This window comes from Astatotilapia calliptera, chromosome 9 (genome assembly GCF_900246225.1).
Source record: "Astatotilapia calliptera chromosome 9, fAstCal1.2, whole genome shotgun sequence".
Lineage (NCBI taxonomy): Eukaryota > Metazoa > Chordata > Actinopteri > Cichliformes > Cichlidae > Astatotilapia > Astatotilapia calliptera.
In genome coordinates this window covers 30,030,796-30,055,193 of record NC_039310.1, presented here as the reverse complement: position 1 = coordinate 30,055,193, position 24,398 = coordinate 30,030,796, and the positions used below count along the sequence as shown (strand labels likewise).

General features: G+C 48.1%; 2 protein-coding genes and 1 long non-coding RNA gene across 3 annotated transcripts in view; all 3 read left to right on the top strand.

Annotated features, from left to right (window-relative positions):
* The window catches only part of LOC113029521 (dynein heavy chain 5, axonemal-like), a 28,176-nt gene extending 9,736 nt beyond the window's left edge, over positions 1 to 18,440 (top strand). Inside the window, 40 exon segments of the mRNA XM_026180403.1 lie at positions 372 to 473; positions 565 to 732; positions 813 to 1,019; positions 1,206 to 1,298; positions 1,576 to 1,812; positions 3,134 to 3,199; positions 3,347 to 3,487; positions 4,275 to 4,406; positions 4,875 to 4,985; positions 5,071 to 5,225; positions 5,995 to 6,116; positions 6,390 to 6,619; positions 6,748 to 6,906; positions 6,987 to 7,143; positions 7,249 to 7,394; positions 7,718 to 7,852; positions 8,760 to 8,861; positions 8,931 to 9,044; positions 10,101 to 10,268; positions 10,456 to 10,560; positions 11,045 to 11,158; positions 11,240 to 11,416; positions 11,642 to 11,836; positions 11,912 to 12,067; positions 12,143 to 12,325; positions 12,625 to 12,795; positions 13,572 to 13,823; positions 13,915 to 14,041; positions 14,121 to 14,392; positions 14,461 to 14,625; positions 14,926 to 15,143; positions 15,283 to 15,338; positions 15,433 to 15,554; positions 15,672 to 15,822; positions 15,950 to 16,149; positions 16,232 to 16,420; positions 17,010 to 17,142; positions 17,214 to 17,422; positions 17,495 to 17,716; positions 17,996 to 18,440. Coding sequence (XP_026036188.1) covers positions 372 to 473; positions 565 to 732; positions 813 to 1,019; positions 1,206 to 1,298; positions 1,576 to 1,812; positions 3,134 to 3,199; positions 3,347 to 3,487; positions 4,275 to 4,406; positions 4,875 to 4,985; positions 5,071 to 5,225; positions 5,995 to 6,116; positions 6,390 to 6,619; positions 6,748 to 6,906; positions 6,987 to 7,143; positions 7,249 to 7,394; positions 7,718 to 7,852; positions 8,760 to 8,861; positions 8,931 to 9,044; positions 10,101 to 10,268; positions 10,456 to 10,560; positions 11,045 to 11,158; positions 11,240 to 11,416; positions 11,642 to 11,836; positions 11,912 to 12,067; positions 12,143 to 12,325; positions 12,625 to 12,795; positions 13,572 to 13,823; positions 13,915 to 14,041; positions 14,121 to 14,392; positions 14,461 to 14,625; positions 14,926 to 15,143; positions 15,283 to 15,338; positions 15,433 to 15,554; positions 15,672 to 15,822; positions 15,950 to 16,149; positions 16,232 to 16,420; positions 17,010 to 17,142; positions 17,214 to 17,422; positions 17,495 to 17,716; positions 17,996 to 18,229 — 6,396 coding nt within the window. The 3' untranslated portion in view covers positions 18,230 to 18,440.
* The window catches only part of LOC113029544 (uncharacterized), a 72,324-nt gene that overhangs the window by 11,339 nt on the left and 36,587 nt on the right, over positions 1 to 24,398 (top strand). The gene's annotated exons all lie outside the window — the stretch shown is intronic.
* LOC113029538 (NACHT, LRR and PYD domains-containing protein 12-like) overlaps positions 21,186 to 24,398 on the top strand; it is a 35,193-nt gene continuing 31,980 nt past the window's right edge. The window contains exons 1-3 of the mRNA XM_026180430.1: positions 21,186 to 21,303; positions 22,614 to 22,749; positions 23,033 to 23,134. Coding sequence (XP_026036215.1) covers positions 22,640 to 22,749; positions 23,033 to 23,134 — 212 coding nt within the window. The 5' untranslated portion in view covers positions 21,186 to 21,303; positions 22,614 to 22,639. The remainder of the gene's footprint in view (positions 21,304 to 22,613; positions 22,750 to 23,032; positions 23,135 to 24,398) is intronic.

Genomic DNA, 24,398 nt, shown 5'->3' with positions numbered 1-24,398 from the left:
TAGAACAGTTTCACCATTTTATGCTAAAAGAAAAAAAGTTTGCAGTAAACCTTGGACCCAGTGACACCAGTGCCATTTGAAGAGCCTGTCACATTAGAAAGAAAATGATCCCCAGTTCACAGACTGATGATACCAAACCAATCAAACTTTGACTGGTTCCAAGCAAAAAGGTAAAAGACGTCTAACAAAAGGTCATCTGGAAATGAGTCAGTCCAGCTCTGTTATCACAATCCTGAACACCACGGCCTCCACGGCTGGAGCAAACGAGTCACATGGGACTTTAAAAAAAGGTTTTTAAAGGATATATCTGGTTGGAAATGGATGTAAATATTCCATTTGAGTTGAAAGGTGTTTTTGTTTTTGTCTCAAAGGCCCACAGCTCATCTCTGGACCTGCCACCCACTCAGGACAACCAGACCATCTTTGAGTTCACCGTCAGTGAGCAGGGAGACTGGGAGCACTGGTCCAACAAGGTGAGAGGACTCTATGTTTCTCCTGAGTGTTAATCGCAGAGAATGAAGTCAGCATGCTGCATGCATGTTCTGTGTTTATGGTTCTGATCAGGTCCCAGAGTATGTCTACCCCAAAGACCACGTCCCTGACTACTCGTCCATCCTGGTTCCCAACGTAGACAACGTGAGGACGGACTTCCTGATGCAGACCATCATGAAGCAGAGGAAGGCCGTGCTGCTGATCGGAGAGCAAGGAACAGCCAAGACCGTCATGATTAAAGTAAGAGTGCGCTCAACCGTTCACCAGCACAGGCTAGCACAGGCTACAGCATGCAGCTTGCTCTCTGGCTCCCCCTGTAGGGCTACACTGGAAAGCTCGACCCAGAGCTCCACCTCAGTAAGACGGTGAACTTCTCTTCGGCCACGCTGCCCGGCATGTTCCAGAGGACGCTCGAGAGCTACATCGACAAACGCATGGGCACCACCTACGGGCCGCCGGCCGGACGCAGGATGACCGTCTTCATAGACGACATCAACATGCCCGTAATCAACGAATGGGGCGACCAGGTGGGCTTCAGGCTCTCTGTGATTGGTCAAACCTTTGCTAGCTTACCTCTTTGTTTCTCACAGAATAACCTCCACCTCACATCACAAATAACCAATCAGCTCAGTTTTCCCCCACCCTGTTCTCTTTGATATGCATGTAACCAATCAGATTATTGTATCTCTGACACGCCCCCACATCTCACTCAGATAACCAATGAGATTGTGCGTCAGCTGATGGAGCAGGGAGGTTTCTACAGCCTGGATCGTCCAGGAGAGTTCATCACTGTGGTGGATGTTCAGGTGAAGTTTGGCTGTGGTTGGAGCGCTGTGGCACATTCTGGATGTTTCCATGATGACAGACTGATGAAGGTTGCTGTGAGCAAAGGCAGGAGGACGCTACAGATATACTGGAGTATTACAGCTGTACCTAATGAAGTGGAGGGAAATATAGGAAGTGAACACAAACCTGTTGGTTTGAGGGATTCCTTCAAAAGTTTTAAATCATAAACAGAGAGATGATGATGATGTTAGATCATCTGCTCTGTGACTGACTGATGTGTGTAATGATGTTTACCAGCTGGTGGCAGCCATGATTCACCCCGGCGGCGGTCGGAACGACATCCCTCAGCGTCTGAAGCGCCAGTTCTCCATCTTTAACTGCACGCTGCCCTCCAACTCCTCCATCGATAAGATCTTTGGCACTGTGGCTCAGGGCTACTTCTGCCCAGAGAGAGGCTTCCCCAGCCCGGTGTGCCAGCTCGCCGCCGCCCTCGTCCCCACCACCAGGCGGGTGTGGCAGGCCGTGAAGGCGAAGGTTTGTTTTTTAAATAAGATCAAATCGGACCTTCAGAATAAAAGAAGGCTAAAATGTATTTAATTCTTTATAAACAGTCATTAAAAAATTATATTTAAAGCAGCTGATGATCACTGAAAGATCCCCTCTGAGCTTTTCTCAGGTTAATTCTCATATATTAGGAGGACATGAGGAGGGACTTTGTTCTAATCAGGATAATCAATACTTGATAATCAAAGTCATCATCAAACTTCATCCAGGATGTATCAGATCTCTGCTCGTGATTAGTTCACCGCTTCATTTAATGATGATGGAGATTAAATGTCTCTGCTTTTCATTTGAAGGTCACATTTACTGCACAGATTCAGATTTTCAAACACCTGATGCCAATTTTGTCACGTGAAGGCAAGATAGGAGACATAACACAGTGTGAGATGAGGGAGGAAACACAGGGCTTAAATCCACATAGGGAGCAATCAGGGAGACAGGAGGGAAACACAGCTGGACAAATCAGGGCTGACGACACGAGGAGGCAGAAGCAGACACGTTGAAAGAGTCTCGTGTTAAAGTAAAAGAGGAAATGTTCTGGGGGACTCAAATGCAGGACTCCTTGCTCAGAGGAAGAACAGAAGGCTTTTCCTCACAAACACCAGGTGAAATGTGTGACAGGGACTCAGTGCTCTATACAAGCGTGCGGGGATCAGGGCTCCAGGGAATCCACGGGGAAAAGCAGGGCAACACTCTCACTCCTCTTCACCAGTCATTCACTCCTCTCTCGCAGCAGAAACTCCGTAGGGAACGAGAGCAGGTCCAGGGGGTCTGTACACAGGAAACAAAAGCGTTAACACAAGAAGCTGAGACGCGGGAACTAGACTGTAGTGTCCAAGCCGGGATTTCACCGACACAGGTCAAGCAACGATCCAGCGAAGAGCAGCCTGGCTTCTTCCCTTTAGTAGAGGCCAGTTAATGAGACGCGGGTGTTGATCATCTCCCAGGTATGTAGGCCAAAGGCGGAGCCCACAATGAGCTCCGCCCAGGCGACAGAGGGAGAGAAAAAGAACACAAAGCAGAACTTCTCAGGAAACAACACAGACGCAGCCTCGACGAGGGGAGACAGAGCAGCTATGGACACAGAAACCATAGACAGAGAACTCTAACAAAGAAAGCAAAAGACCAGAAATGATCAATAATAATGTCACACTGCAAACTCTGGCTCGACGACCCAGGCACCCGAACAAATTTGACATGTTGATGAGTTTTGAGAATTGTAACTTTGCTTGACTTGATTTTGTTTGCATTCAGTCTGTGGATGTTTCTCACATGTGATCGTCTCTCTCCTCAGATGTTACCGTCTCCTGCAAAGTTTCACTACATCTTCAACCTGCGTGACCTCAGCAGAATCTGGCAGGTAGAAAAAATCACACGTGGTTTTATTTCTTCTTCTTTTAATCCTGAATAAACGTTTTGTCCTTTTTCCTGAGACTTTCTCACTCGTACATTTATCCTGAAGCAACTCTCTGACCCGGCGATGTGAACGAGTCCCTGTGTGTTTCAGGGGATCCTCACGGTGAAGTCAGAGGTGTGTCAGAGCTCTGAGCTCCTCTCTGCTCTCTTCCATCACGAGTGCTGCAGAGCGATCGCCGATCGATTCGTCGACAGCGGCGACAGACGAGCGTTCGGCAGCATCGTGGAGGCGGTGTGTGCGCTCTGACATCAGCACTGTGGCCCTCAGTCACAGCTTACAGAACAGAAAGAACATGACCTGCTGCTTGTTTTGGCAAAGACTGAGTTTCCTTTTTACACTAAATAACTCAATAAATGTTAATAATACTGAAAACTAAGAGAAGGGGATTTCTGGGAGATATAGTTGATCCATTTGTAGGAAATTTGCTCGTCAAATAAAAGATTCCAAACTGGCAGCTTCATTAACCCTGGACGTGACAATAAATGATCCCAATCTCAAATATTTTGTTCTTTTACAGATGATTTGCTACCAGAGGAGCTTTGCATGAGTCACAGTTCAGAATAATCTTTATTTCTCTGATATCAGGCTTTTGTTCAGGAATGAAATCAGCAGCTATATGAACGTCATCGTTACATCTTTGGTCGGCTTCTGCCGGCTCTCGTGTTGCGTCTTTGTCACCCTTTGTGTTCTGTGTTTGTCTCTTTTTGTGTGTCTGCTTTTACTTCCTGTCGTTGTGTTTTTCTCGCCCTGATTGTTTCCACCTGACTCTGTGTTCAGTCATGTGTTTTACTTCCTGCTTCTGTTTTTTTGGTTTGATTCACGTTTTCTGTGTAAAACTGAATTTTCAGTGCAAAATAAAAACATTGTTGTCCAATAAACGTCTCTGGAATCAGAGCCGACAGATTAAAGATGATACAGGAACTTATCTCATGAGACAACAACAACTTTTTATTTAAAGTGCGGCACAAACAGCAGTGAGTAAATCTTCTGGACTGTATCTAACGCTCCTCTCCCTCAGGTCACAGTGGAGGATCATGGGAGAGCTCTGACTGAGCATGCTCAGTGGAACAGCTGCTTTGTGGACTTCCTGCGTGAAGCCCCGGAGGCGACGGGAGATGAACCTGAAGACGCTGAGCTGGAGGCTCCGAAGGTCTCAGAATCTGATTTATTTTAATATTTTTATTAAAGTGAATTTTTTATTTAGTCGTAAGTTAAATAAAGTCCAGCAAAAATGAAAAGAGACTAAAGCTGTGTCCCAAAACGCCGGCTGCATCCTCCGGAGGCTGCGTTCGAAGGCCGATTACGTCACCGCCAGGCAGCGAAGGCTGTCCCAATTCGTCGACTCCTTCAAATGCGGCCTTCACTAAAGGATGGGTCGGGTGTGTCCTTCGTGGCCCACCATATCCCAGAATTCATAGCGCGGCCCAGCCAATTCCAGTTTCCAACAATGGCGGCCGCTGAGTTTTAATATTACTCTAATTAATCCACGTAGACCGCGAAGGCCGGGTCCTCCGAAGGATGGAGCCGACGTTTTGGGACACAGCTAACGTCTTCAGGTCCCTCAGTGTTGGATAGTTTTCTGATGGTTTCTAAGTGTGGACACTGATATGATTGACAGGTGTACGAGCCAATCCCATCGCTGGACCTTCTGGCAGAGCGGCTGTCGGCTTTTCAGCAGCAGTACAACGAGGCGGTGAGAGGCGGAGCCATGGATCTGGTCTTCTTCAAGGTGATGATGACTCCTGTCACACTCTTCACCATGACCTTTGTTCATATCAGCTGATGGTGACCCTCTGTGTGTGGTCCAACGACAGGACGCGATGATCCACCTGATGAGGATCTCACGCATCCTGAGGACGCCACAAGGAAACGCCCTGCTGGTCGGGGTGGGCGGGTCGGGGAAGCAGAGCCTGACGAGGCTCGCGTCATTCATCGCAGGATACCAAACCTTCCAGATCACACTGAGCAGGTGAGTGCTTCCTGCGATTCATCGTGACCAACGGAAAATAAACACAAATAAGTCAGGTGTGAAAAACAAACTCACTGGGCAGAAGTCTAAACAGGTGGTGGGACACAGTCTCAGTGACCCACCACTCGTCCAATCATCACTCGTCCAATCACCACTCGTCCAATCATCATCCAGTGTCCCTCATCCACAAGATATTCACACTCCTCCCTTTCAGGCAGAACTCCTCACAAACCCGCAGAAGAAAGTCTGTAAATGAAGTTCTGTGATAAACTATTTTATTTATATAGCAGCAAATTAAACAACAGCCGCCTCACTGTGTTTATACTGTAAGATAAAGACCCTACAATAACACCACCAATCAGACGACCCCCTGTGAACAAGCACTTGGTGACAGTGGGAAGGAAAAACTCCCTTTTAACAGGAAGAAAAGAAGCAGAACCAGGCTCAGGGAGGGGCGGGGCCATCTGCCACCACCTGTTGGGGGTGACGGAGGAAGACATTCATTTACTTTTCGAACATTCTGCCCCCAACAAATATTTAACACAATAAAAAGGAATTTTCTTCCTGCTGAAAGGGAGTTTTTCCTTCATAGGGGATAATCTGAGTGTTGGGGTTTCTCTGTATTACTTACAGTATAAGTGTGTGTGTGTGTGTGCGTGCGCGTGCGTGCGTGCGCGTGCGCGTGCGTGCGTGCGTGCGTGCGTGCGTGTGCGTGTGTGTGTGTGTGTGTGTGTGTGTGTGTGTGTGTGTGTGTGTGTGTGCGCTGCAGGTCGTACAGCAGCAGTAACCTGCTGGAGGATCTGAAGTCTCTGTATCGGATCGCCGGTCAGCGCGGGAAAGGCGTCACCTTCCTGTTCAGCGACAATGACATCAAAGAAGAAGCCTTCCTGGGTGCCAACGATCAGCTGACAGCTTTGATGATTCACAGATGATGAAACTCGCTCACGTCTTTAGTTTGCACCACAGCAGAACAAACATCAGCTCAAACTTTATCTGTTCATGTGAATCATCATGTGAAATATCAGGAAGTCTGAATGTAAAAGGAGGAAAACTGATTTTTTTACACTGTTTGTTTGTCCTGCTGATGGAAGCAAAGGTCAGAGGTCAGGAGGTCATGGGGTCAGGGCCCGTCTTGTTTTCTGACTCCTGTCTCCTCTCCTGCAGAATACATGAACAACGTCCTGGCGAGCGGTGAAGTTTCCAACCTGTTTGCTCGAGACGAGCTGGATGACATCACTCAGGACCTGATTCCCGTGATGAAGCGCCAGCATCCTCGCCGCCCGCCAACGCCCGAGAACCTCTACGACTTTTTCCTGTCCCGCGTGCGGAGCAACCTCCACGTGGTCCTCTGTTTCTCGCCTGTCGGGGAGAAGTTCCGCTCTCGTGCCTTAAAGGTGCGGCGAGGACTCAGGTTCACTGGTCACATGACCCTGATGATGATGTAAGCTGGTGGAGCCAAAGGCTCCGTCCTCCTAAGAATTACTGTTTCTCATCAGTGACCTTTGACCTCTGCCCTGAACAGTTCCCAGGTCTGATTTCCGGCTGCACAGTGGACTGGTTCCAGCGTTGGCCTCAGGACGCCCTCATCGCTGTATCGCATCACTTCCTGTCTCAGTACCAGGACCTCCGCTGCTCAGAGGACGTCAAGCAAAGCATTGTGGTTACCATGGGAACCTTCCAGGTAGCGCTCCCACAATAATCTGGTAGCTTATAATTGCCAGCGTATTGAGCGGACTGATCACATGATCGAGATGTTCACAGGACCTGGTGGCAGAGAAGTGTGGCGAGTATTTCGAGCGTTTCCGCCGCCTGACGTTTGTGACGCCAAAGTCCTACCTGTCCTTCATCGACAGCTACAAGCTGGTCTACACGGAGAAGATCGCTCACGTCGGCACGCTGGCCGAGCGCATGCAGACAGGTGAGCATGGTTTGATGGGAGGGGCTAAACCGTCCTGTACTTCCTGTCTCAGGTGGAGATGGAGAGGCGAGCTGATGCTGCGCATGCTTGTGTTGCTTCCTGCAGGTCTCTGTAAACTGATGGAGGCGGAGCAGTCGGTGTCTCAGCTCTCTGAGGAGCTGCTGGTGAAGGAGAAGGAGCTCGCCGTCGCCTCCCAGAGGGCAGACCAGGTCCTGCAGGAGGTCACGGCCAAAGCTCAGGCTGCCGAAAAGGTGAAAAAACATGTTTCCTGTTAGCGAGCGAGACGCGTCTGAAAGGTTTATTAGCCTGTTATGAAACATAAAGCTAACGTGAAGGAGCCTCAGACGCTGTTTGTCATCATGTTACTGAACAGAAGTGCAGAGCGACGAGGAAACAACATGTGAAACGTTGAGTGATGGTCACAGATGAGTCTGACTCTGGGGTGAACCTCTGACGTCCTCCGTTTGTGCTACACAGTCTTCATTGGCATTTTTCTTTTAATTACATGTAAACCGGGAGCTTTACAAGTGGGCGGAGTCAGCTAGCTGTTTAATGCCCCGCTCTGTGGTTACAGGTGAAGCAGCAGGTGCAGAAGGTGAAGGATAAAGCTCAGCTCATCGTGGACGAGATCGAAGCCGATAAAATGGCAGCAGAGTCCAAACTGGAGGCTGCGAAACCGGCTCTGCAGGCTGCTGAGGCTGCCCTACAGGTTACACTCAGTCCTCCATTGTATTTACACGTCCTCCACAGAGCGCTCAGGTCAGAGCGACGTAAGCTTCATCAGCAAATGGCGAGCGGCCGTGTGTCCGTCTGTTTGCTGTGACCACGTGGACTCGTCCACTGAGTCTTTACATGACTTTACACGAGCTTCAGGTGGGCGACAACAGAAGAGTCAAAGCTTCACTGGCTTCAGTTTGACTCAAATAAAGTAAAAACTGAAATAAAAGAAGAAGACGATCACAGAGAAACAATCTTAGCTGAAACATCCGTGTGTGCTCACAGGTTTGAGGCCGTGTTCACTCATGTACACACTCAGTGTGTCTGCATGACAGTAAACAGAGCTGGTCCTGTGACACCTGCTCACAGTTACATCTGTGTTACAATAATAATACAAAGAACAAAAAGCAGCTGAAACTGTCCGTCCATGTTCTGCTGCTTCTCAGCAGCCACCTCCAAACCAGAGCAGCACCTGCATCCCTCAGGTGATGGAGCAGGCCGCCTCCGTCCACATGTTGAACGATGATAATGATAGAGTGTGTGATGGTGTCAGTGAGACTGGTCACCAGTGTCAGCTTCAATGGTGCAGTGTGTACTGGGTGGTAGTCCCACGGTGGAGGGCCCAGTGGACCGCTCTGAAACTAAGCTGCTAAAATCTGACCTGTAAAGTAAAAGCATGTGAAGCCGGCTCTGAGCACCGTTCATGAGGAAACCTCAGAGACCATCAAAGCTCCTGCAGACAAACAACAAGCGTTAAACGACCTGCCTGCATGTTTCTACCACACGCTGTCCTCCTGTGATCTGAGTGAAGCTCAGACTCACATGTTGTCCCTGTGTGCTGTTTGCTCGTCATCATCATGTGTCACGTGTTCAGCCTCAGAGTTTGTCTCTGTGTGCAGACCATCAAACCAGCAGACATCTCCACGGTGAGGAAGCTGCAGAAGCCTCCTCATCTCATCATGAGGATCATGGACGCCGTGCTGCTGCTGTTCCAGAGAAAGGTCACAGTCGGAGCCTGAAACGTTCCCTCAGAGTCACGACGTGCTTTATAAATCTGTCATCTTTCTCAGGTCGACACCGTGACCTCTGACCCCGAACGACCTTGTCCCAGACCGTCGTGGGCCGAGGCGATGAAGCTGATGCAGAACTCAGCCTTCCTCAGCACCCTGCTCAACTTCAGCAAGGTCACAACACACACACACACACACACACACACACACACACACACACACACACAGACACACAGACACACACACACAGACACACACACACACACACACAGACACACAGACACACACACACACACACACACACACACACAGACACACAGACACACACACACAGACACACAGACACACACACACAGACACACAGACACACAAACACACACACACAGACACACAAACACACACACACAGACACACAGACACACACACACAGACACACACACACACACACACAGACACACAGACACACACACACAGACACACACACACACACACACAGACACACACACACACACACAGACACACACACACAGACACACAGACACACACACACACACACAGACACACAGACACACACACAGACACACACACACAGACACAGCACACACACACACACACACACACAACACAGACACACACCACACACACACAACACAACACACACACACACACACCACAGACACACACACACACACACACACACAGACACACACACACACACACAGACACACAGACACACAGACACACACAGACACACACACAGACACACAGACACACACACACAGACACACAGACACACACACACAGACACACACACACACACACACACACTCAGATGTGTGTGTGTGTGTGTGTGTTTGTGTGTGTTTGTGTGTGTCAGGGGAAACTCCCCTCTCATGTTCTCATCACCTACTGTCTCTCTCCGTGTGTCACATACCTGCTAAGCTGTGGATCTCTGAGGTCGGCGCGCCGCCTGGAGAACCTCGGAGCGTCAGCTGATCCACCCGTCTGCTCTCTGTCATTATAAAGTCCTGCTTTATGTTTATGTTTATATTATCATAAGATTCTGTTTACTTTGACATGATTGTGATAAAACATAAAGACAGGAAATGCAGCAAGAAGCCAAACAGACATCCCGCTGCAGTAAAATGATTCTAAGTTGGTAGATCTGCACTGAGAGCAGATTTCATGAACGCATGAACTGAGGTGATGTTTGACGTCTCGGTGCTGCAGGACTCCATCACAGAGGAGGTGGTGGAGCTGCTCGCTCCTTACCTCCACATGGACGACTACAACATGGAGACGGCCAAGAGGATCTGTGGAAACGTGGCGGGGCTCTGCTCCTGGACTCAGGCCATGGTCGACTTCTTCAGCATCAACAAGGAGGTTCTTCCTCTGAAGGTGAACGCAGAGCTGTCAGTATCCATGAGAGCAGGAGCCAGCCTGACACAGGCGCTCATTATAGTGTGTGTGTGTGCGCATGTGTGTGTGTGTGTGTGCGTGTGTGTGTGTGCGTGTGTGTGTGTGTGTGCGTGTGTGTGTGTGTGTGTGTGTGTGTGTGTGTGTGTGTGTGTGTGTGTGTGCGCAGGCTAACCTGGCCATGCAGGAGGCCCGTCTGCTGGTGGCTCAGGCTGAACTCACTAAGGCTCAGGAACAGCTGGATGCTAAACAGCTGGAGCTGGACGCGGTGCAGGTAAAGTGTGTTTGTGTTCCCGCTCTCAGACTGTCGTCTTTAATAAAGACTGAACTGAAGTCAGTCAAATCTCTAATCATGAGGCAGTTTCCTGTTTCACTGTCACTGCAGGTTTTCGACTCTCTTCAGTTTTATTTGGGTTCAAAGTCTTGTAGAGTTTCTGTGCACAGCAGCATTTCAGCCTTCCTCTGTTTTGGTGGTTAAACAGCAGCCGTAACAAGAAATGAGGGAAAATACAAACTTCGTGGTCACTGGTTTGTTGATTTTATGGTTTATTGAGTATTGAACCTTCTGAGAATCGTGACCATCTGTAGTTCAGCAGTTTGCTATCAGTTAAATCCGTCTTTGTGAAACTCGCTCAGTCATTTGGACACTTTAGTTTGTCGTCTCCACTCATTTGGCTCTCTCTTCTCTTTGCACTGATAACATTTTAATCGATTATTATGTTTAAAGTTTGGTAAATGTGTCTGATCTGGACCTTCAGGCGCTTTACGACGCTGCCATGAAGGAGAAGCAGGACCTGGAGGATGACGCCCAGGCCTGCCGCCGGAAGATGGCCAACGCTCGCGCTCTGATCGACGGCCTGGGAGGAGAAAAGGTCAGCTTCTACCTTCCATCCATCTAACGGTTCATTGGTCCATCGTTCCTTCATCTCACACCTCGTCTTGTTGTGCCTCAGGTCCGTTGGACCGACAGCAGCGCGGGGTTTCAGACTCAGATCAAACACCTGGTGGGGGACGTCCTTCTGGCCACAGGCTTCCTGTCCTACGCCGGCCCCTTTAACCAGGAGTACCGCAGCCTGCTGCTGACGCTGTGGAGGAAAGAGATGGAGGAGAAGCTCCTCCCCTTCAGTCCCGTAAGATGTCACGGCTGAACGTTTATACAGAGAATCCACAGACAGTAGGAGTGTGTCCCAGAGACACAGATACCTGCAGCTCAGACAAAGCAGCCATATTATTGGTCAGATGATGAAACACATCACAGCCGCCTTGTTTCTATTGGTTCTTAAACACGAGGAACCAAACCCTGCTGAACGAGCTCGTTCTGACCTGCTGATGATGTAACTCCGTTTCTCCTGCAGGAGCTGAACGTGATTGGTCTGCTGGTGGACAACGCCACAGTGAGCGAGTGGAACCTGCAGGGTTTACCCAGCGACGACCTGTCCATCCAGAACGGCATCGTGGTGACGAAGGCGTCCCGCTACCCGCTGCTGATAGACCCCCAGGGCCAGGGCAAGACCTGGATCCAGAACAGAGAGCGAGACCAGCAGCTGCAGGTGAGAGCGTCAGCACGTGACTCAAAGTCCGAGCGCTTCGCTGACTGTTCGTGATTTTCTTCTTCTGTGGCTCAGGTGACGTCTTTGAACCACAAATACTTCCGTTCCCACCTGGAGGACAGCCTGTCTCTTGGGCGCCCCCTGCTGCTGGAGGACGTTGGTGAGGAACTGGACCCTGTCCTGGACAACATACTGGACAAAAACTACATCAAGTCTGGCTCCACTTACAAGGTAAAACAGCTGATCTGGACCGGAGGCTAAACGAGGAAGAAGACACAGTAACGGATGTTTCTCCTCCTCCTGCAGGTGAAGGTTGGAGACAAGGAGGTGGATGTAATGAAGGGCTTCACGCTCTACATTACCACCAAGATGGCCAACCCAGCATACAGCCCTGAGGTCAGCGCCAGGACGGCCGTGGTGGACTTCACCGTCACTCAGAGAGGCCTGGAGGACCAGCTGCTGGGACGGGTCATCCTGCTGGAGAAGCAGGTCACTCCACCTGCCAGTTATCCAATCAGTGACGTAGTTAATGAGTTAGCTAGTTACATTTCCTACGGTATGTTTGAAGGCCATTGTAGCGCTCGGCACGTCCACATTAAGATGTTTTACACCACACACTCATGCTGTCTGCTTTATGTTGGTGGGAACGTCTGAACCCACGTGTCCGTCCAACATCTCAGCGGAGGCCAAACAGGCCACGAACAAAGATAACGTTTCTGTGCACTGAACTGAAGGTGGATTAAATATGCCTGCCCTCATTTTGAAATGATTCCCGTGTTCTGATGAAGGAGATGGAGGCAGAGCGAGTGAAGCTCCTGGAGGAGGTGACGTCCAACAAGAGGAAGATGCAGGAGCTGGAGGACAGCCTGCTGTTCAGGCTCACCAGCACACAGGGCTCGCTGGTGGAGGACCAGTCTCTGATCGAGGTGCTGAGCGTCACCAAGATCACCGCTCAGGAGGTACCAGCTGCTCCTTCACTGCGTCTCCTTAATTCAATTCAATTCAATTCAATTCAATTTTATTTATATAGCGCCAAATCACAACAAAAGTCACCTCAAGGCACTTCATAGATACAGAGAAAAACCCAACAATCATATGACCCCTTATGAGCAGCACTTTGGCGACAGTGGGAAGGAAAAACTCTGTTTAACAGGAAGAAACCTCCAGCAGAACCAGGCTCAGGGAGGGGCGGGGCCATCTGCTGCGACCGGTTGGGGTGAGAGAAGGAAGACGGGATAAAAGTTATTGTCTGATGCATGTTTGTAATGTTCATCGAGGAAAACATTTAAAAATCATCAGCTGCACTCTATTAACGTCCAAGGATAAAAGTCTGCAGCTGGAATGTGAAGAATAAATCCGCTGTAAGGGTCACAAAATGGGGGGGGGGGGCGCCCCCTAGGGGAGGCGCAGAGCCCTTGCGGGGGGGGCACAGTATGAATAAATTAAATAAATTTTATAAATAAAATAAATGAATTAAAAAAAGTGGGAGCAGCGCTGGGCTCTTCAAATCACGGACGAACAGGATCCCACATTCTTGATTTTTAGTTCACAAACACTTGTTGTAATGACTAACTACTCCTGACATGTTGGAGATGTTTGCTCTTTATACAGTAAAGTTACAGTGAGATACAAATAACATCAGGCTGATCCTGCCACGATTTGTTCCCCCGGTTCAAATCACAGACAAAAAGTATCCCACAGCTGTAGGTCCTGTCTGAGTCCTTTTATCTTCCAGGTAAGTGAGAAGCTGACGGTTGCCGCGGAGACAGAGGTGAAGATTAACCAGGCCAGGGAGGAGTACCGGCCAGTGGCCACCAGGGGGAGCATCCTCTACTTCCTGATTGTGGAGATGTCGCTGGTGAACGTCATGTACCAGACGTCGCTGTGGCAGTTCCTCGGGCTTTTTGATTCGTCCATGCAGAACTCGGCCAGGTCGCAGGTCACCTCCAAACGCATTAGCAACATCATCAGCTTCCTCACTTACCAGGTGCTCCTCATCAGCGCACACCTCAGGGCTGTCCTTTCTTTCCTGTAACGTGCACTCGAGTGGAGGTTCAGGATGTTTGTCTGTCCCTCAGGTGTACCGTTACACAGCCAGAGGTCTGTACGAGGAACACAAGCTGCTCTTCACTCTGCTGTTGGCTCTAAAGATTGACCTGCAGGCCCGAATCATCTCGCACGTGGAGGTGCTCACCTTCATCAAAGGTTACCTTCTCCTCCTCCTTTCTTCTCCTGCATCCTCCAGAGTCCTTTGAGAGTGAAAGTTGTTTCTCTCTCGGTGTAGGTGGAGCCTCTCTGGACCTGAACTCTGTAGAATCGAAGCCACGGCGCTGGATCCTGGACCAGACCTGGCTGAACCTGGTGCAGCTGTCCAGCCTGCCTGCGTTCTTCCAGATTCTGAACCAGGTGAACCAGAACGAGCGCGCCTGGAAAGCGTGGTTCGACCATCCGGCGCCAGAAGACGCCCCGCTGCCCGATGGCTACGAGGAGAAGCTCGACACCTTCCGGAAGCTTCTGCTCATCCGGAGCTGGTGCCCCGACCGGACCATCGCTCAGGTCTGACTGCTGATTTGATCTGACAGAGCAGACTGGTTAATGTGGAGGCTAACAGCTGATGGTTGCAGGCGCGGCGCTACATCTCAGATTCTCTGGGCCAACAGTACGCCGAAGGCACGGTCCTGGACTTGGACACCATGTTGGCAGAGAGCAACAACCAAACACCGATGGTGTGTCTGCTGTCGATGGGCTCCGACCCGACTGAGAACATCGAGAGATTAGCCAAGAATAAGGTGAGGGCGAGCAGTGAAAGGGCGGAGGTGAACGATGATGTAATAAAAAGGAAAAACATCGGAAACTACCGAAATAATTAATACTAAGTACGAATAATATAGTCATAAATCCTATTTAAGCAAGTGATCGGATATTTACTTTAAACCTAAAGAGTGCAGATGACCGGGGTACACAAGAAAATACAGAAATAATTTTTGTGTATTTATAGAAAAATAGCTGAAAGTACAGGAGCAAAAGCAAATTAAGGAAAAACACTGATTTATTTTGTTAAAGCCTAGATTTGATTTTTTTTGCTGCAGGGGGCGCCGTGCCGTCCCATCTCCATGGGTCAGGGCCAAGAGGTTCACGCTCGCAGGCTATTGGCCAACAGCATGCTGGATGGCGGCTGGCTCCTCCTCCAGAACTGCCACCTGGGACTGGACTTCCTGGATGAGCTGCTGGAGACGGTCACATCAGCGGTGCCGGAGAGCGTGCACAAAGATTTCCGAGTGTGGCTGACGACCGACGTGCACCCCAGGTAACAATGACGAGGTCTGAGGTCCTGCTTTAAGTCCTGGCGGCTCCTCTGCAGGTTCACTTTACGGCACATTTAGTCTCAGCTTAAACCAGCAGCTGTGTCTGCAGAGCTGCTTGACTGTGTTTGTGTTTGTGAGCAGGTTCCCCATCACCTTCCTTCAGTCCTCCATCAAGTTCACCAATGAACCTCCTCTTGGTAGGAGACGTGATCCTGATGAACTCGTGAATTTTTATTGATCCTTCGCTGTCTTTCACTTTCCCACTTATTTTATTTTATCTGTCGGCATCAGGCATGAAAGCCGGTCTGAAGAGGACTTTTAATGGTGTCACTCAGGACCAGCTAGAGATCAGCAACCTGCCTCAGTGGAAGCCTCTGCTGTACGCTGTGGCCTTCCTCCACACCACCGTGCAGGTATCTGCCAACACCCACACGATCAGATTCATAAATCCACCGTTTCTTTGTGGAAAACAGCTCCTGTAAGATCATTCTGATGTTATCATTTCTCCTTCTTCTTCTTTATCCCATCAGGAGCGTCGTAAGTTCGGTCCGCTCGGCTGGAACATCCCCTACGAGTTCAACCAGGCAGATTTTACCTCCAGCATCCAGTTTGTGCAGAACCACCTGGACAACGTGGACGTGAAGAGAGGCGTGAACTGGAGCTGTCTGCGCTACATGCTCGGTCAGTCTCTTTAAACCTGCTCTGTTCTTTCCACCGTAACGTTTCATCCATCAGATTATGAGAGAAACCTCAAACCCTCCAGGTATCCAGAAATCTTCCTGACTCTTTCTTCACGTCTGCTCTCCAGGTGAAGTCCAGTATGGCGGTCGGGTGACGGATGACTTGGACAAACGGCTCCTCAACACGTTCACGAGTGTCTGGTTCAGTGAGAGCACCTTCAGTGAAGCTTTCTGCTTCTTTAAGGGCTACAGCATCCCTGCCAAGGCCAAGAGCATCCAGGAGGTCCTGCAGCACATCGAGGGGCTGCCGCTGGTCGACTCACCGGAGGTCCGAGCACGCTCAGAGACGGGACGCGTCCACACTGAGGCAGTACTAGCCCAGTCACATGTCACATTTCTCCTGTTTACAGGTGTTTGGACTCCACCCCAACGCTGACATCACCTACCAGACCAACCTGGCGAATGACACGCTCAGCACCATAATCAACATCCAACCGAAGGACACCGGAGGCGGGGCCGGGGAGACCAGGGAGGCCAGCGTGCAGAGACTAGCCAATGAGATGCTGGAGAAGCTGCCACCTGACTACATCCCACATGAGGTGCTTGTTTAGCACCGAACGGCCGACCCAAAACTCGATGAAGAACACAATCCCACCAGCTAGCTTAGCTTAGCATGAATACTGGAAACAGCTGAGCTGCTGTGTAAGCAACAAGCTGCCAAGTTAAAAACAAAAATGTGCTCATGTTCAAAGCAGCTTTGTTAGGCTCAAGAAACACACGCAGCTCTGTGCAGCTCAAACAAACAGTGTGCTAATACACGAGTGTCAGAGATGCAGGTGAGCAGCTTTGGGTACGTTTGGACCGAGCCGGGGTAACTGTTTCCTGTCTCTAATGTTTATGCTAAGCTAACATTATTGAACTTTGACAGGAAGTGAAAAAGAATGCAGAGATAAATATGACAAAGCACAGTGTGGTTGTACTCTAGAGCCCGGCTGCTAACCCCGACCGTCGCCCAGTGAATGATGGAAACGAGTGAATAGATTTCAGACAGCAGATTTGTCAGCGTCTGATTCTTTTAGATGAATTCAGACTTTAAATCATCAGCAGAATCTGGCATCTCTGAACCATCAAACACGAACACGTTCATGAGTCCTCTGGAGAAACATGACGTCTCTGTGTGTTTTGAAGGTCAAAGGTCAACTCCAGAAGATGGGTCCTCTTCAGCCAATGAACATCTTCCTCCGACAGGAGTTGGACCGAATGCAGCGTGTCATCAGCAGCGTACGGAGCACGCTCACTGACCTCAGACTGGCCATCGATGGTCAGTCACACGCACACACACACACACACGTTCACTGACGCTCGATCTGACTCGTGTTTCCGCCGTTGCAGGGACCATCATCATGTCTGAAGACCTGCGCGACGCCCTCGACAGCATGTTCGATGCTCGGATCCCGCGCCTGTGGCTGAGGCTCAGCTGGCCGTCGGCCACGCTCGGCTTCTGGTTCAGCGAGCTGCTGGAGAGGAACCAGCAGCTCAGCGCGTGGATCAGCGCCGGCCGGCCCAACCAGTTCTGGCTCACCGGCTTCTTCAACCCGCAGGTTGGTTCGTTGTTCCGGAAATCTGGAGTTTTGGAAGTCTTCAGTTTTCTTTGAATGTTTTTGTTTCTTTAGGGTTTCCTGACCGCCATGCGCCAGGAGACGACACGCTCCAACCTGTCCAGGGGCTGGGCCTTGGACACGGTCACCCTTAGCAACGATGTCACCAAGATGATGAGGGAGGACGTCTCAGCTCCGCCCCCTGAAGATGTGGGTGGAGTCTATATCTATGGCCTCTTTCTGGATGGAGCGGGATGGGACAGACGTGGCGCCAAACTCGCTGAGGCTCCGCCCAAAGTTTGTCTTTTTAAAATCAGTGTTTTTTTACTTAAATTAAAATAATAAACTGAAGCTTTAAAAAACTTCAGCGTTCAAAAGTCCAACGTTTTACTGTTTCTGTATTTTTTTGTAAATTAACATAAAAACATTTTAAGAGTTTTTAAAGATTCATCTAATGAAAAATTATGAATTATTAAATGATTCAGAAACTAAATCTAAACTAAAATTTAGGAACTAAATGAAATCAAAGTATTTTTGTTTTTGCTCAGTAATAATAAGTTTGTCTCGGCCCCTCAGGTCCTCTTCACCCCCCTCCCTGTGGTCCACGTCTTCGCCGTCAGCTCAGCCAACACGGCCGACAGTAAGCGCCCCCCTGGCGGCGGGGGGGCGGTCAGCCTGTACTCGTGTCCCGTCTACAAGAAGCCTCGACGCACCGACCTGAACTTCATCTTCTCCCTGCAGCTGAGGAGCGTGCAGCCGCCCGAGCGCTGGACGCTGCGAGGCGCCGCGCTGCTCTGCGACTGCAAGTGATCCAAACGTTGTTGTTCCACAGACACGGACAGACACTCACCGTGGGGCTCTGCTGCGTCTCACTCAGACCTCCCCACAGTTTCAGTTTGAGCTTTTTTATTCTGATGTTCTGATAGTTTCCATTTTTCTTCAGCACCAAACATGTTTGTAGGTTTTTAGTCTGTTAAATTTATGAAAATCAAAATGTTTCCACCTCTTCTCTCCGCAAGTCTCTAATAATAATAATAATAATAATAATAATAATAATAATAATAATAATAATAATAATAATAATAATAATAATAATAGTAACATTAATGATTTTGTATGTGACCTCACACAGTAAAGCTGATGTGAGGATCATCTCAGTTCTGGTGATTGTACGAACTTAATGCATAAAATAATAATTTGTTTTAATTAAAAAAATTTCCATCTGTCATTTCCTGAGTGTTTCAAAATAAAAGTCCTGTCTTTCATGTTTTGAATGTGATGCTGTTCCTGTGATGCCTTCAAATCTGTTTCAGTCTGCAGTTTTTTACAGTTCAGACCCAAAGTGACTCAAACATTTACTTAAAAGAGGTTTTTGTTCGTCTGGGTTTTCCTGCTCAGCAGCGCTAAACAGGCAAAACGCACAAACAGAAAGAAACAGGAAAATATGTGTTTCTTTGAACAACGCAGCAGCAAAATGAAAGACCAGGATTTATTTTTTAATGAATGACAAAAACATTAAATGATCATTTTTATTTTCACATAAATGTTCCATCGGTCCTTCTTTTAGAAGAAGTTTAGAAATTAAAAATACTAATAACACAGCAGGAAAAAGCCAACAGCACGAGTCCTGAAAGGCTTAAAGAGAAAATAAACGCACAAAGAATGAAACAAAAAGGCACAAAACCTCAAAACAAGAGTGAATTAAATCTGACCGACACACAAAGATGCTAAAAGCCCCAAACATGAACCTGTGAGGTCACTAATGCCTGTGTGTGTGTGGGTGTACATGTTTACATGTCTTTGTGGGGACCAACATGCCCGTCCCCACAAGTTTGAAGACATTTTTGGGACTCAGGATGTGGTTTTAGTGTCAGGGACAGTCGGGTCAGGGTTAGGCATTCAGTCTTAATGGTTAGAGTAAAAGGCTGAGGAGAGCATGATGTCAAATAGATGTCCCCACAAGAATATGAAAACACAACCGTGTGTGTGTGTTACTGTGAATTTGTGAGACAAGTGAAGATTTCAGAATCAGTGAGAAATGTTTCACTTCCTGTTGGTGAAGAAGAGCAGACTCCTCTTCACCAACAGAAATGAAGAAGCTCTTATTTTGACGAGCTCAGCCACGAGCAGAGGCGACCCTGCAGAGGTGAAGGTCACAGTCAGAATCAGCGCCAGAGAACCGCACGAGGACGGCCTCATTGGTCACGGCTGAGTTCATTATGTGATGGTAACAAGCTGATTATTACAGAACAGGAAACACACGTCTGCTCATCAAACACCAGCTGCTGCTGCTTTTATCAGTCTGCCAACAAAACCTCACAAGAAAGAAGTTTGTGTGAGTTTGCAGCGTTCCTCTAAACTGAAAACTAAAACAGACTGAAAATGGGAGCATGCAGCCGCACTCGAGAGTCAGGCAGCTTAAATGTGTTTGTCTTCATCTGTAGTTACGTTTCATTGGCTGGAAATGTGCTAACTGGAATCATTCATGAGTCCAGATGAACAAAAACAAGTGTTTACTGCTCCACGCTGCACGAATCTGAGTCAAAATCACTCGGACGCGCCCACGTAGGCATTCCACTAAAACCATGTGACCACCTTTAAACCTGTCGTGAATATAATTTTAGACTTTTCACTTTATTTTGAAAGAACAGATTTGCAGGAAGTGCGGCTGCTGCAGAAACTCTTCACTTTTCACTGGCTTTAATCTTGAAGGTTTCTCCAGATGTGGAACATTCATGCTAAACATTCAACATCTGATGAGCGTCTCCGTGTAAAACACTGACAAACTCAAACTTTATACGGTAACTGACAGATTTATTCCTCCATTTTCAGGCTTTTCACAATGAACTTGGATTAGTTTGATGCTTTTCTTCACGTTGGTGAATAAAACCAGCCAAGAGGCTGATTCCTGCAGAGGAGGAGGCAGAGTGGAGGAATCTGCAGGTCTCTAACACACAACCAGAGCTTCAATCATAACGAGCACATAATAAAACCATGATCCCCCCGATCGACTCTTTCAGCCTGTTTCCTCTGGATCCAACAGGATCTAACAAACCCCAGATTCTGCTGGGACACTGGTCATCATGGGAGGAAAAAGATGGCTGCCGTGTTGCTGTTTCCTGTCTTACACCAGCATTATACTTCCTGTATCTGTTTTCAATCAGAGGATGAACTTAAAGCTTTCAGTCTGCTCTACAACCCACCACCTATCCACACGTCTGCTAAGTGACTGGAAATCAGTAAAACTTCTACCAGACTTTAGTAAATGTTGCATTAAGATGAGCAGACAGATTTTAATCTCAGCATTGCAGATTTTTCAGGACACTGGAAGAGTTCCTGCCGTGGATTTAGATGTTAGTGTTGTGTGGATGATCCCGTTCTGTGATCTTTGTGTTACTGATGCTTTTACACTTTAGGACCCTCGAGACCTCTGCTGCTCAGCCGTCCTGATCGCTGCCTCCACTTTAACCAGAGGCTGTAACCTCTGATCATTTCACCTGCACCGACAGCAAAACTCTTCTCCAGAACCAAACGTGCCATAAACCCATCACAGCTTCATCATCAGCTCAGTCTCAGCAACATGCAGACGACCGAGCAGCAGAAACTCTGCAGGGAACGTCTGAAGTCTGTTCTTCAGTTTTCCCAGCTCACTGTTTATTGAACACGAGACCGAAAAATAACTTCACCTTTAATGTGAAACTTTTATAGCCTGTGACATGTTTGCAGGAAGTTTTCATGCTGTGATTTAGTGTCACAGCCATAAATATCACACAAGGTAAAAACTACAAGTCCCAGCATCCTCTGTGTTTAGGGAGGAGCAGTGAAAGTGAAAGTGTTGATCCTCCGTTCAGAGCAGCAGGAGGAGGAAGGTGGAGCTGAGGCAGGTGAGTGTTAACATGAATATGTTTCTTCTTATGACATAAAATAATTCCACGCTGTTCGTGTCTGTGGGTGAAACGTGAGGCCGGTCGGCTCCTCTGAGCGCTGGTTTCCTGTAAGTAGAGAGGAAGTGAGTTTAGCTGAGAGAGCAGGAGGAGAGTGAGAGCTGTGCTGAGGCAGCTGAGTGTTAACACCGCTCTGACATTACTGTGTCTCTGTGGCGGGAACAACAGGCTCCGTCAGTGGAGGCAAAAATAATCAGACTTTGGTTTTTCAAAGGAAACTACTTTATGTTGGGAGAAGCCGCGCGCTCATTGGATAACGACCTGTCAATCTGAAGTTATTAGCCAATTAGCGCGCAGGTTCACAGTAAGACCCGCCCCTATCACGGCATTTTCAAAAACTAAAATGGCGACAGAAACTCCGTCAGAGGAGTTCAGGCTGATTTTATGAAAGTGCGACGTTTGAGCCACTTCCTGTTCTCAGTCCCGGCGTCCTGATCACCGAGGTTTCTGTTGCTCTGATATCTGATATTGATTATATCGGTAAACAGGCTGTAGGCAGAAACATCAGGTCTGATCTGAAACAAACTTTAAGAGTTTTATGTCCGTGTGAGGCCGCACGCTGATTGGATAACCACCTGTCAGTCTCAGGGTATTAGCCAATGAGCGCGCAGATTCACAGTAAGACCTTATCACGTCATTCTTTTAAACTAAAACATCGACAGTAAAACTGTAACGTGTCCTGTGATCTATAAACACTCTGTGATGAATAATCTGAAGTCATTTTGAGCCTGACAGTAGTTTCCTGTCACAGAGCAGAAGCTGCAGGCAGTTTTTGGCACCTTTATATTTAATTTATTCCAAAATAAATCAATAAAGGTAGAAAAGAACTCAGTGACATTAAAATCTATTTTAAAGACAGATGTGACCAAGTGCAACAAATATAAGATGACATGTTTACAGATATTTGAAGTATTGATCATGTGTAGAACACAGAGCAGGTCCAATAACAGAGTCATCCTGCTCACAAACAGCACTTTGGTTTCATGAGCTCACTTCCTGCAGTGATCCTCAGCTTCTCTCCAAAGGAGCCGTAACATGTGGGCTCCTCACCATGATGATGATCCAAACACACTGAGTTCCTTCATCATCATGTACTTATTAAATAATGTGATGGTTTTGGTGTTTTTAAAGACTTTGAGCCTCTAAAATAACTGGTTTGGACTTTAGGGCCAAAGCTCCAACATTAGAAAGCCGTCAGTGTGATGCTTCCAGTACAACAGCACCTCTGAGTGTGTGTGTTTACCTCTCAGACTAACTCCACCCTGACATCAAGAAGATGGAGGAAGAGGACGGAGCAGCATCTGCAGCATCCAGCTGTGTGTCTGTGAGGAGTGACTGGTCCAAAGAAAGACCTCCAAACTTCAGTCATGGAGCTCAGCTGACCATGTAAGAGAGCTGCTAAAGCCATAGAAGTTATGATGTAGACTGGAATAATCTGACATGTTGTTCACAGCAGAAATGTGTCTGATCAGATCAATAATCCGTGTTTGTGCTGATTTGTGGCGGCTGCAGCCATGTTGGTACCAACAGAACAATCAGCTGTTTGTGATGATGTCACATTTCTGTAAAGGAGCTCACAGTCTGATAGAAATCTGTGAGTGATGGACGATCAGCTGTTTATATGGTGTTCATGTCAGAATCTATCAGTAACTGATGTTTGTGTTTGCAGGGGTCAGAGGTCACAGTCTCCAGCATCCAGCTGTGTGTCTGTGAGGAGTGACTGGTCCAAAGACAGACCTCCACACTTCAGTCATGAACCTGCAGCAACAATGTAAGGAAGCTATTATTCTGACTGTGTTTAGATCCTGTAATCCAGGAGAATCGAGTCTGCTGGCTTCATGATCCTGTCAGCATGTGTGGCAGAGAAGGACCCAAATTCAAGGCTCAGGAAACACGATGGAAAACTCAAACACAGCTTTATTACTGAAATCCTGAAAATTAATCAAACATGAGCCAGACTGAAAGTATCATGAGGAGGAACACAACAAAGAACCGATAGAGACTGATTAGCACACACGGGATGATGAGGGAACAGAGCTGAAACTAATGAGACAGGGGAAGCAAAACTGAACACAGTGCACACAGGATGAGAGAATGTCAAAATAAAACAGGAAATGACTGACACTGACTAAAGCTGTGTCCCAAAACATCGGCTGCATCCTCCGGAGGCCGCGTTTGAAGGCCGACTACGTCACAGCCAGGCGACGAAGGCTGTCCCAATCCGTCGACTCCTTCAAATGCGTCCTTCACTGAAGGATGGGTCGGGTGTGTCCTTCGTGGCCCACCATATCCCAGAATTCATAGCGCGGCCCAGCCAATTCCAGTTTCCAACAGTGGCGGCAGCTACTTAATTTTTAATATTACTCTTATTAATCTTAGTGGGTCACAAAATCAAGTTTTCAGATATTTTCAGGCAGGAACAGGAATCCAACCCATCAGCTAAGCAAACAGGGAGCGAACGACACAGAATCACCACAGGGACGTAAATAAAACTCTCTAACCAGAAGACGACATGATGCAGACATGATGATCCAACAACAGGCATACAAAACCCAAACATGCCCAAACTCAGAACCATCAGCACCTGATTTGACCTCGAGGAAGAGGTCAGAGTAACGTGGTAATTAGACCCTACAGGTCTGTATGTTGGCAGTAAGGAACAGAGTCTTAAACAGCTCTATAGTGTTATTATCAGTTTGACCTCCAGATCAACCTGTGACCTCTTGGTCTCTTCTTCCCTCTCCGTGTTCACTCGTCTCTCTGTGTTTAACCAGCAGTTATTATTAACCTCTGTCTCTCTTCCACAGCATGTCTTTATCCTGCCGCCCTCCTCTCACATGGCCCCGCCCCTCCCTGAGCCTGGTTCTGTCAGAGGTTTCTTCCTGTTAAAAGGGAGTTTTTCTTTCCCACTGTCGCCAAAGCGTTTGCTCATAGGGGGTCATGTGATTGTTGGGTTTTTCTCTGTATGTGTTATTGTAGCATCTCCCTATGAAGCGCCTTGAGGCGACTGCTGTTGTGATTTAATGCTGTATAAA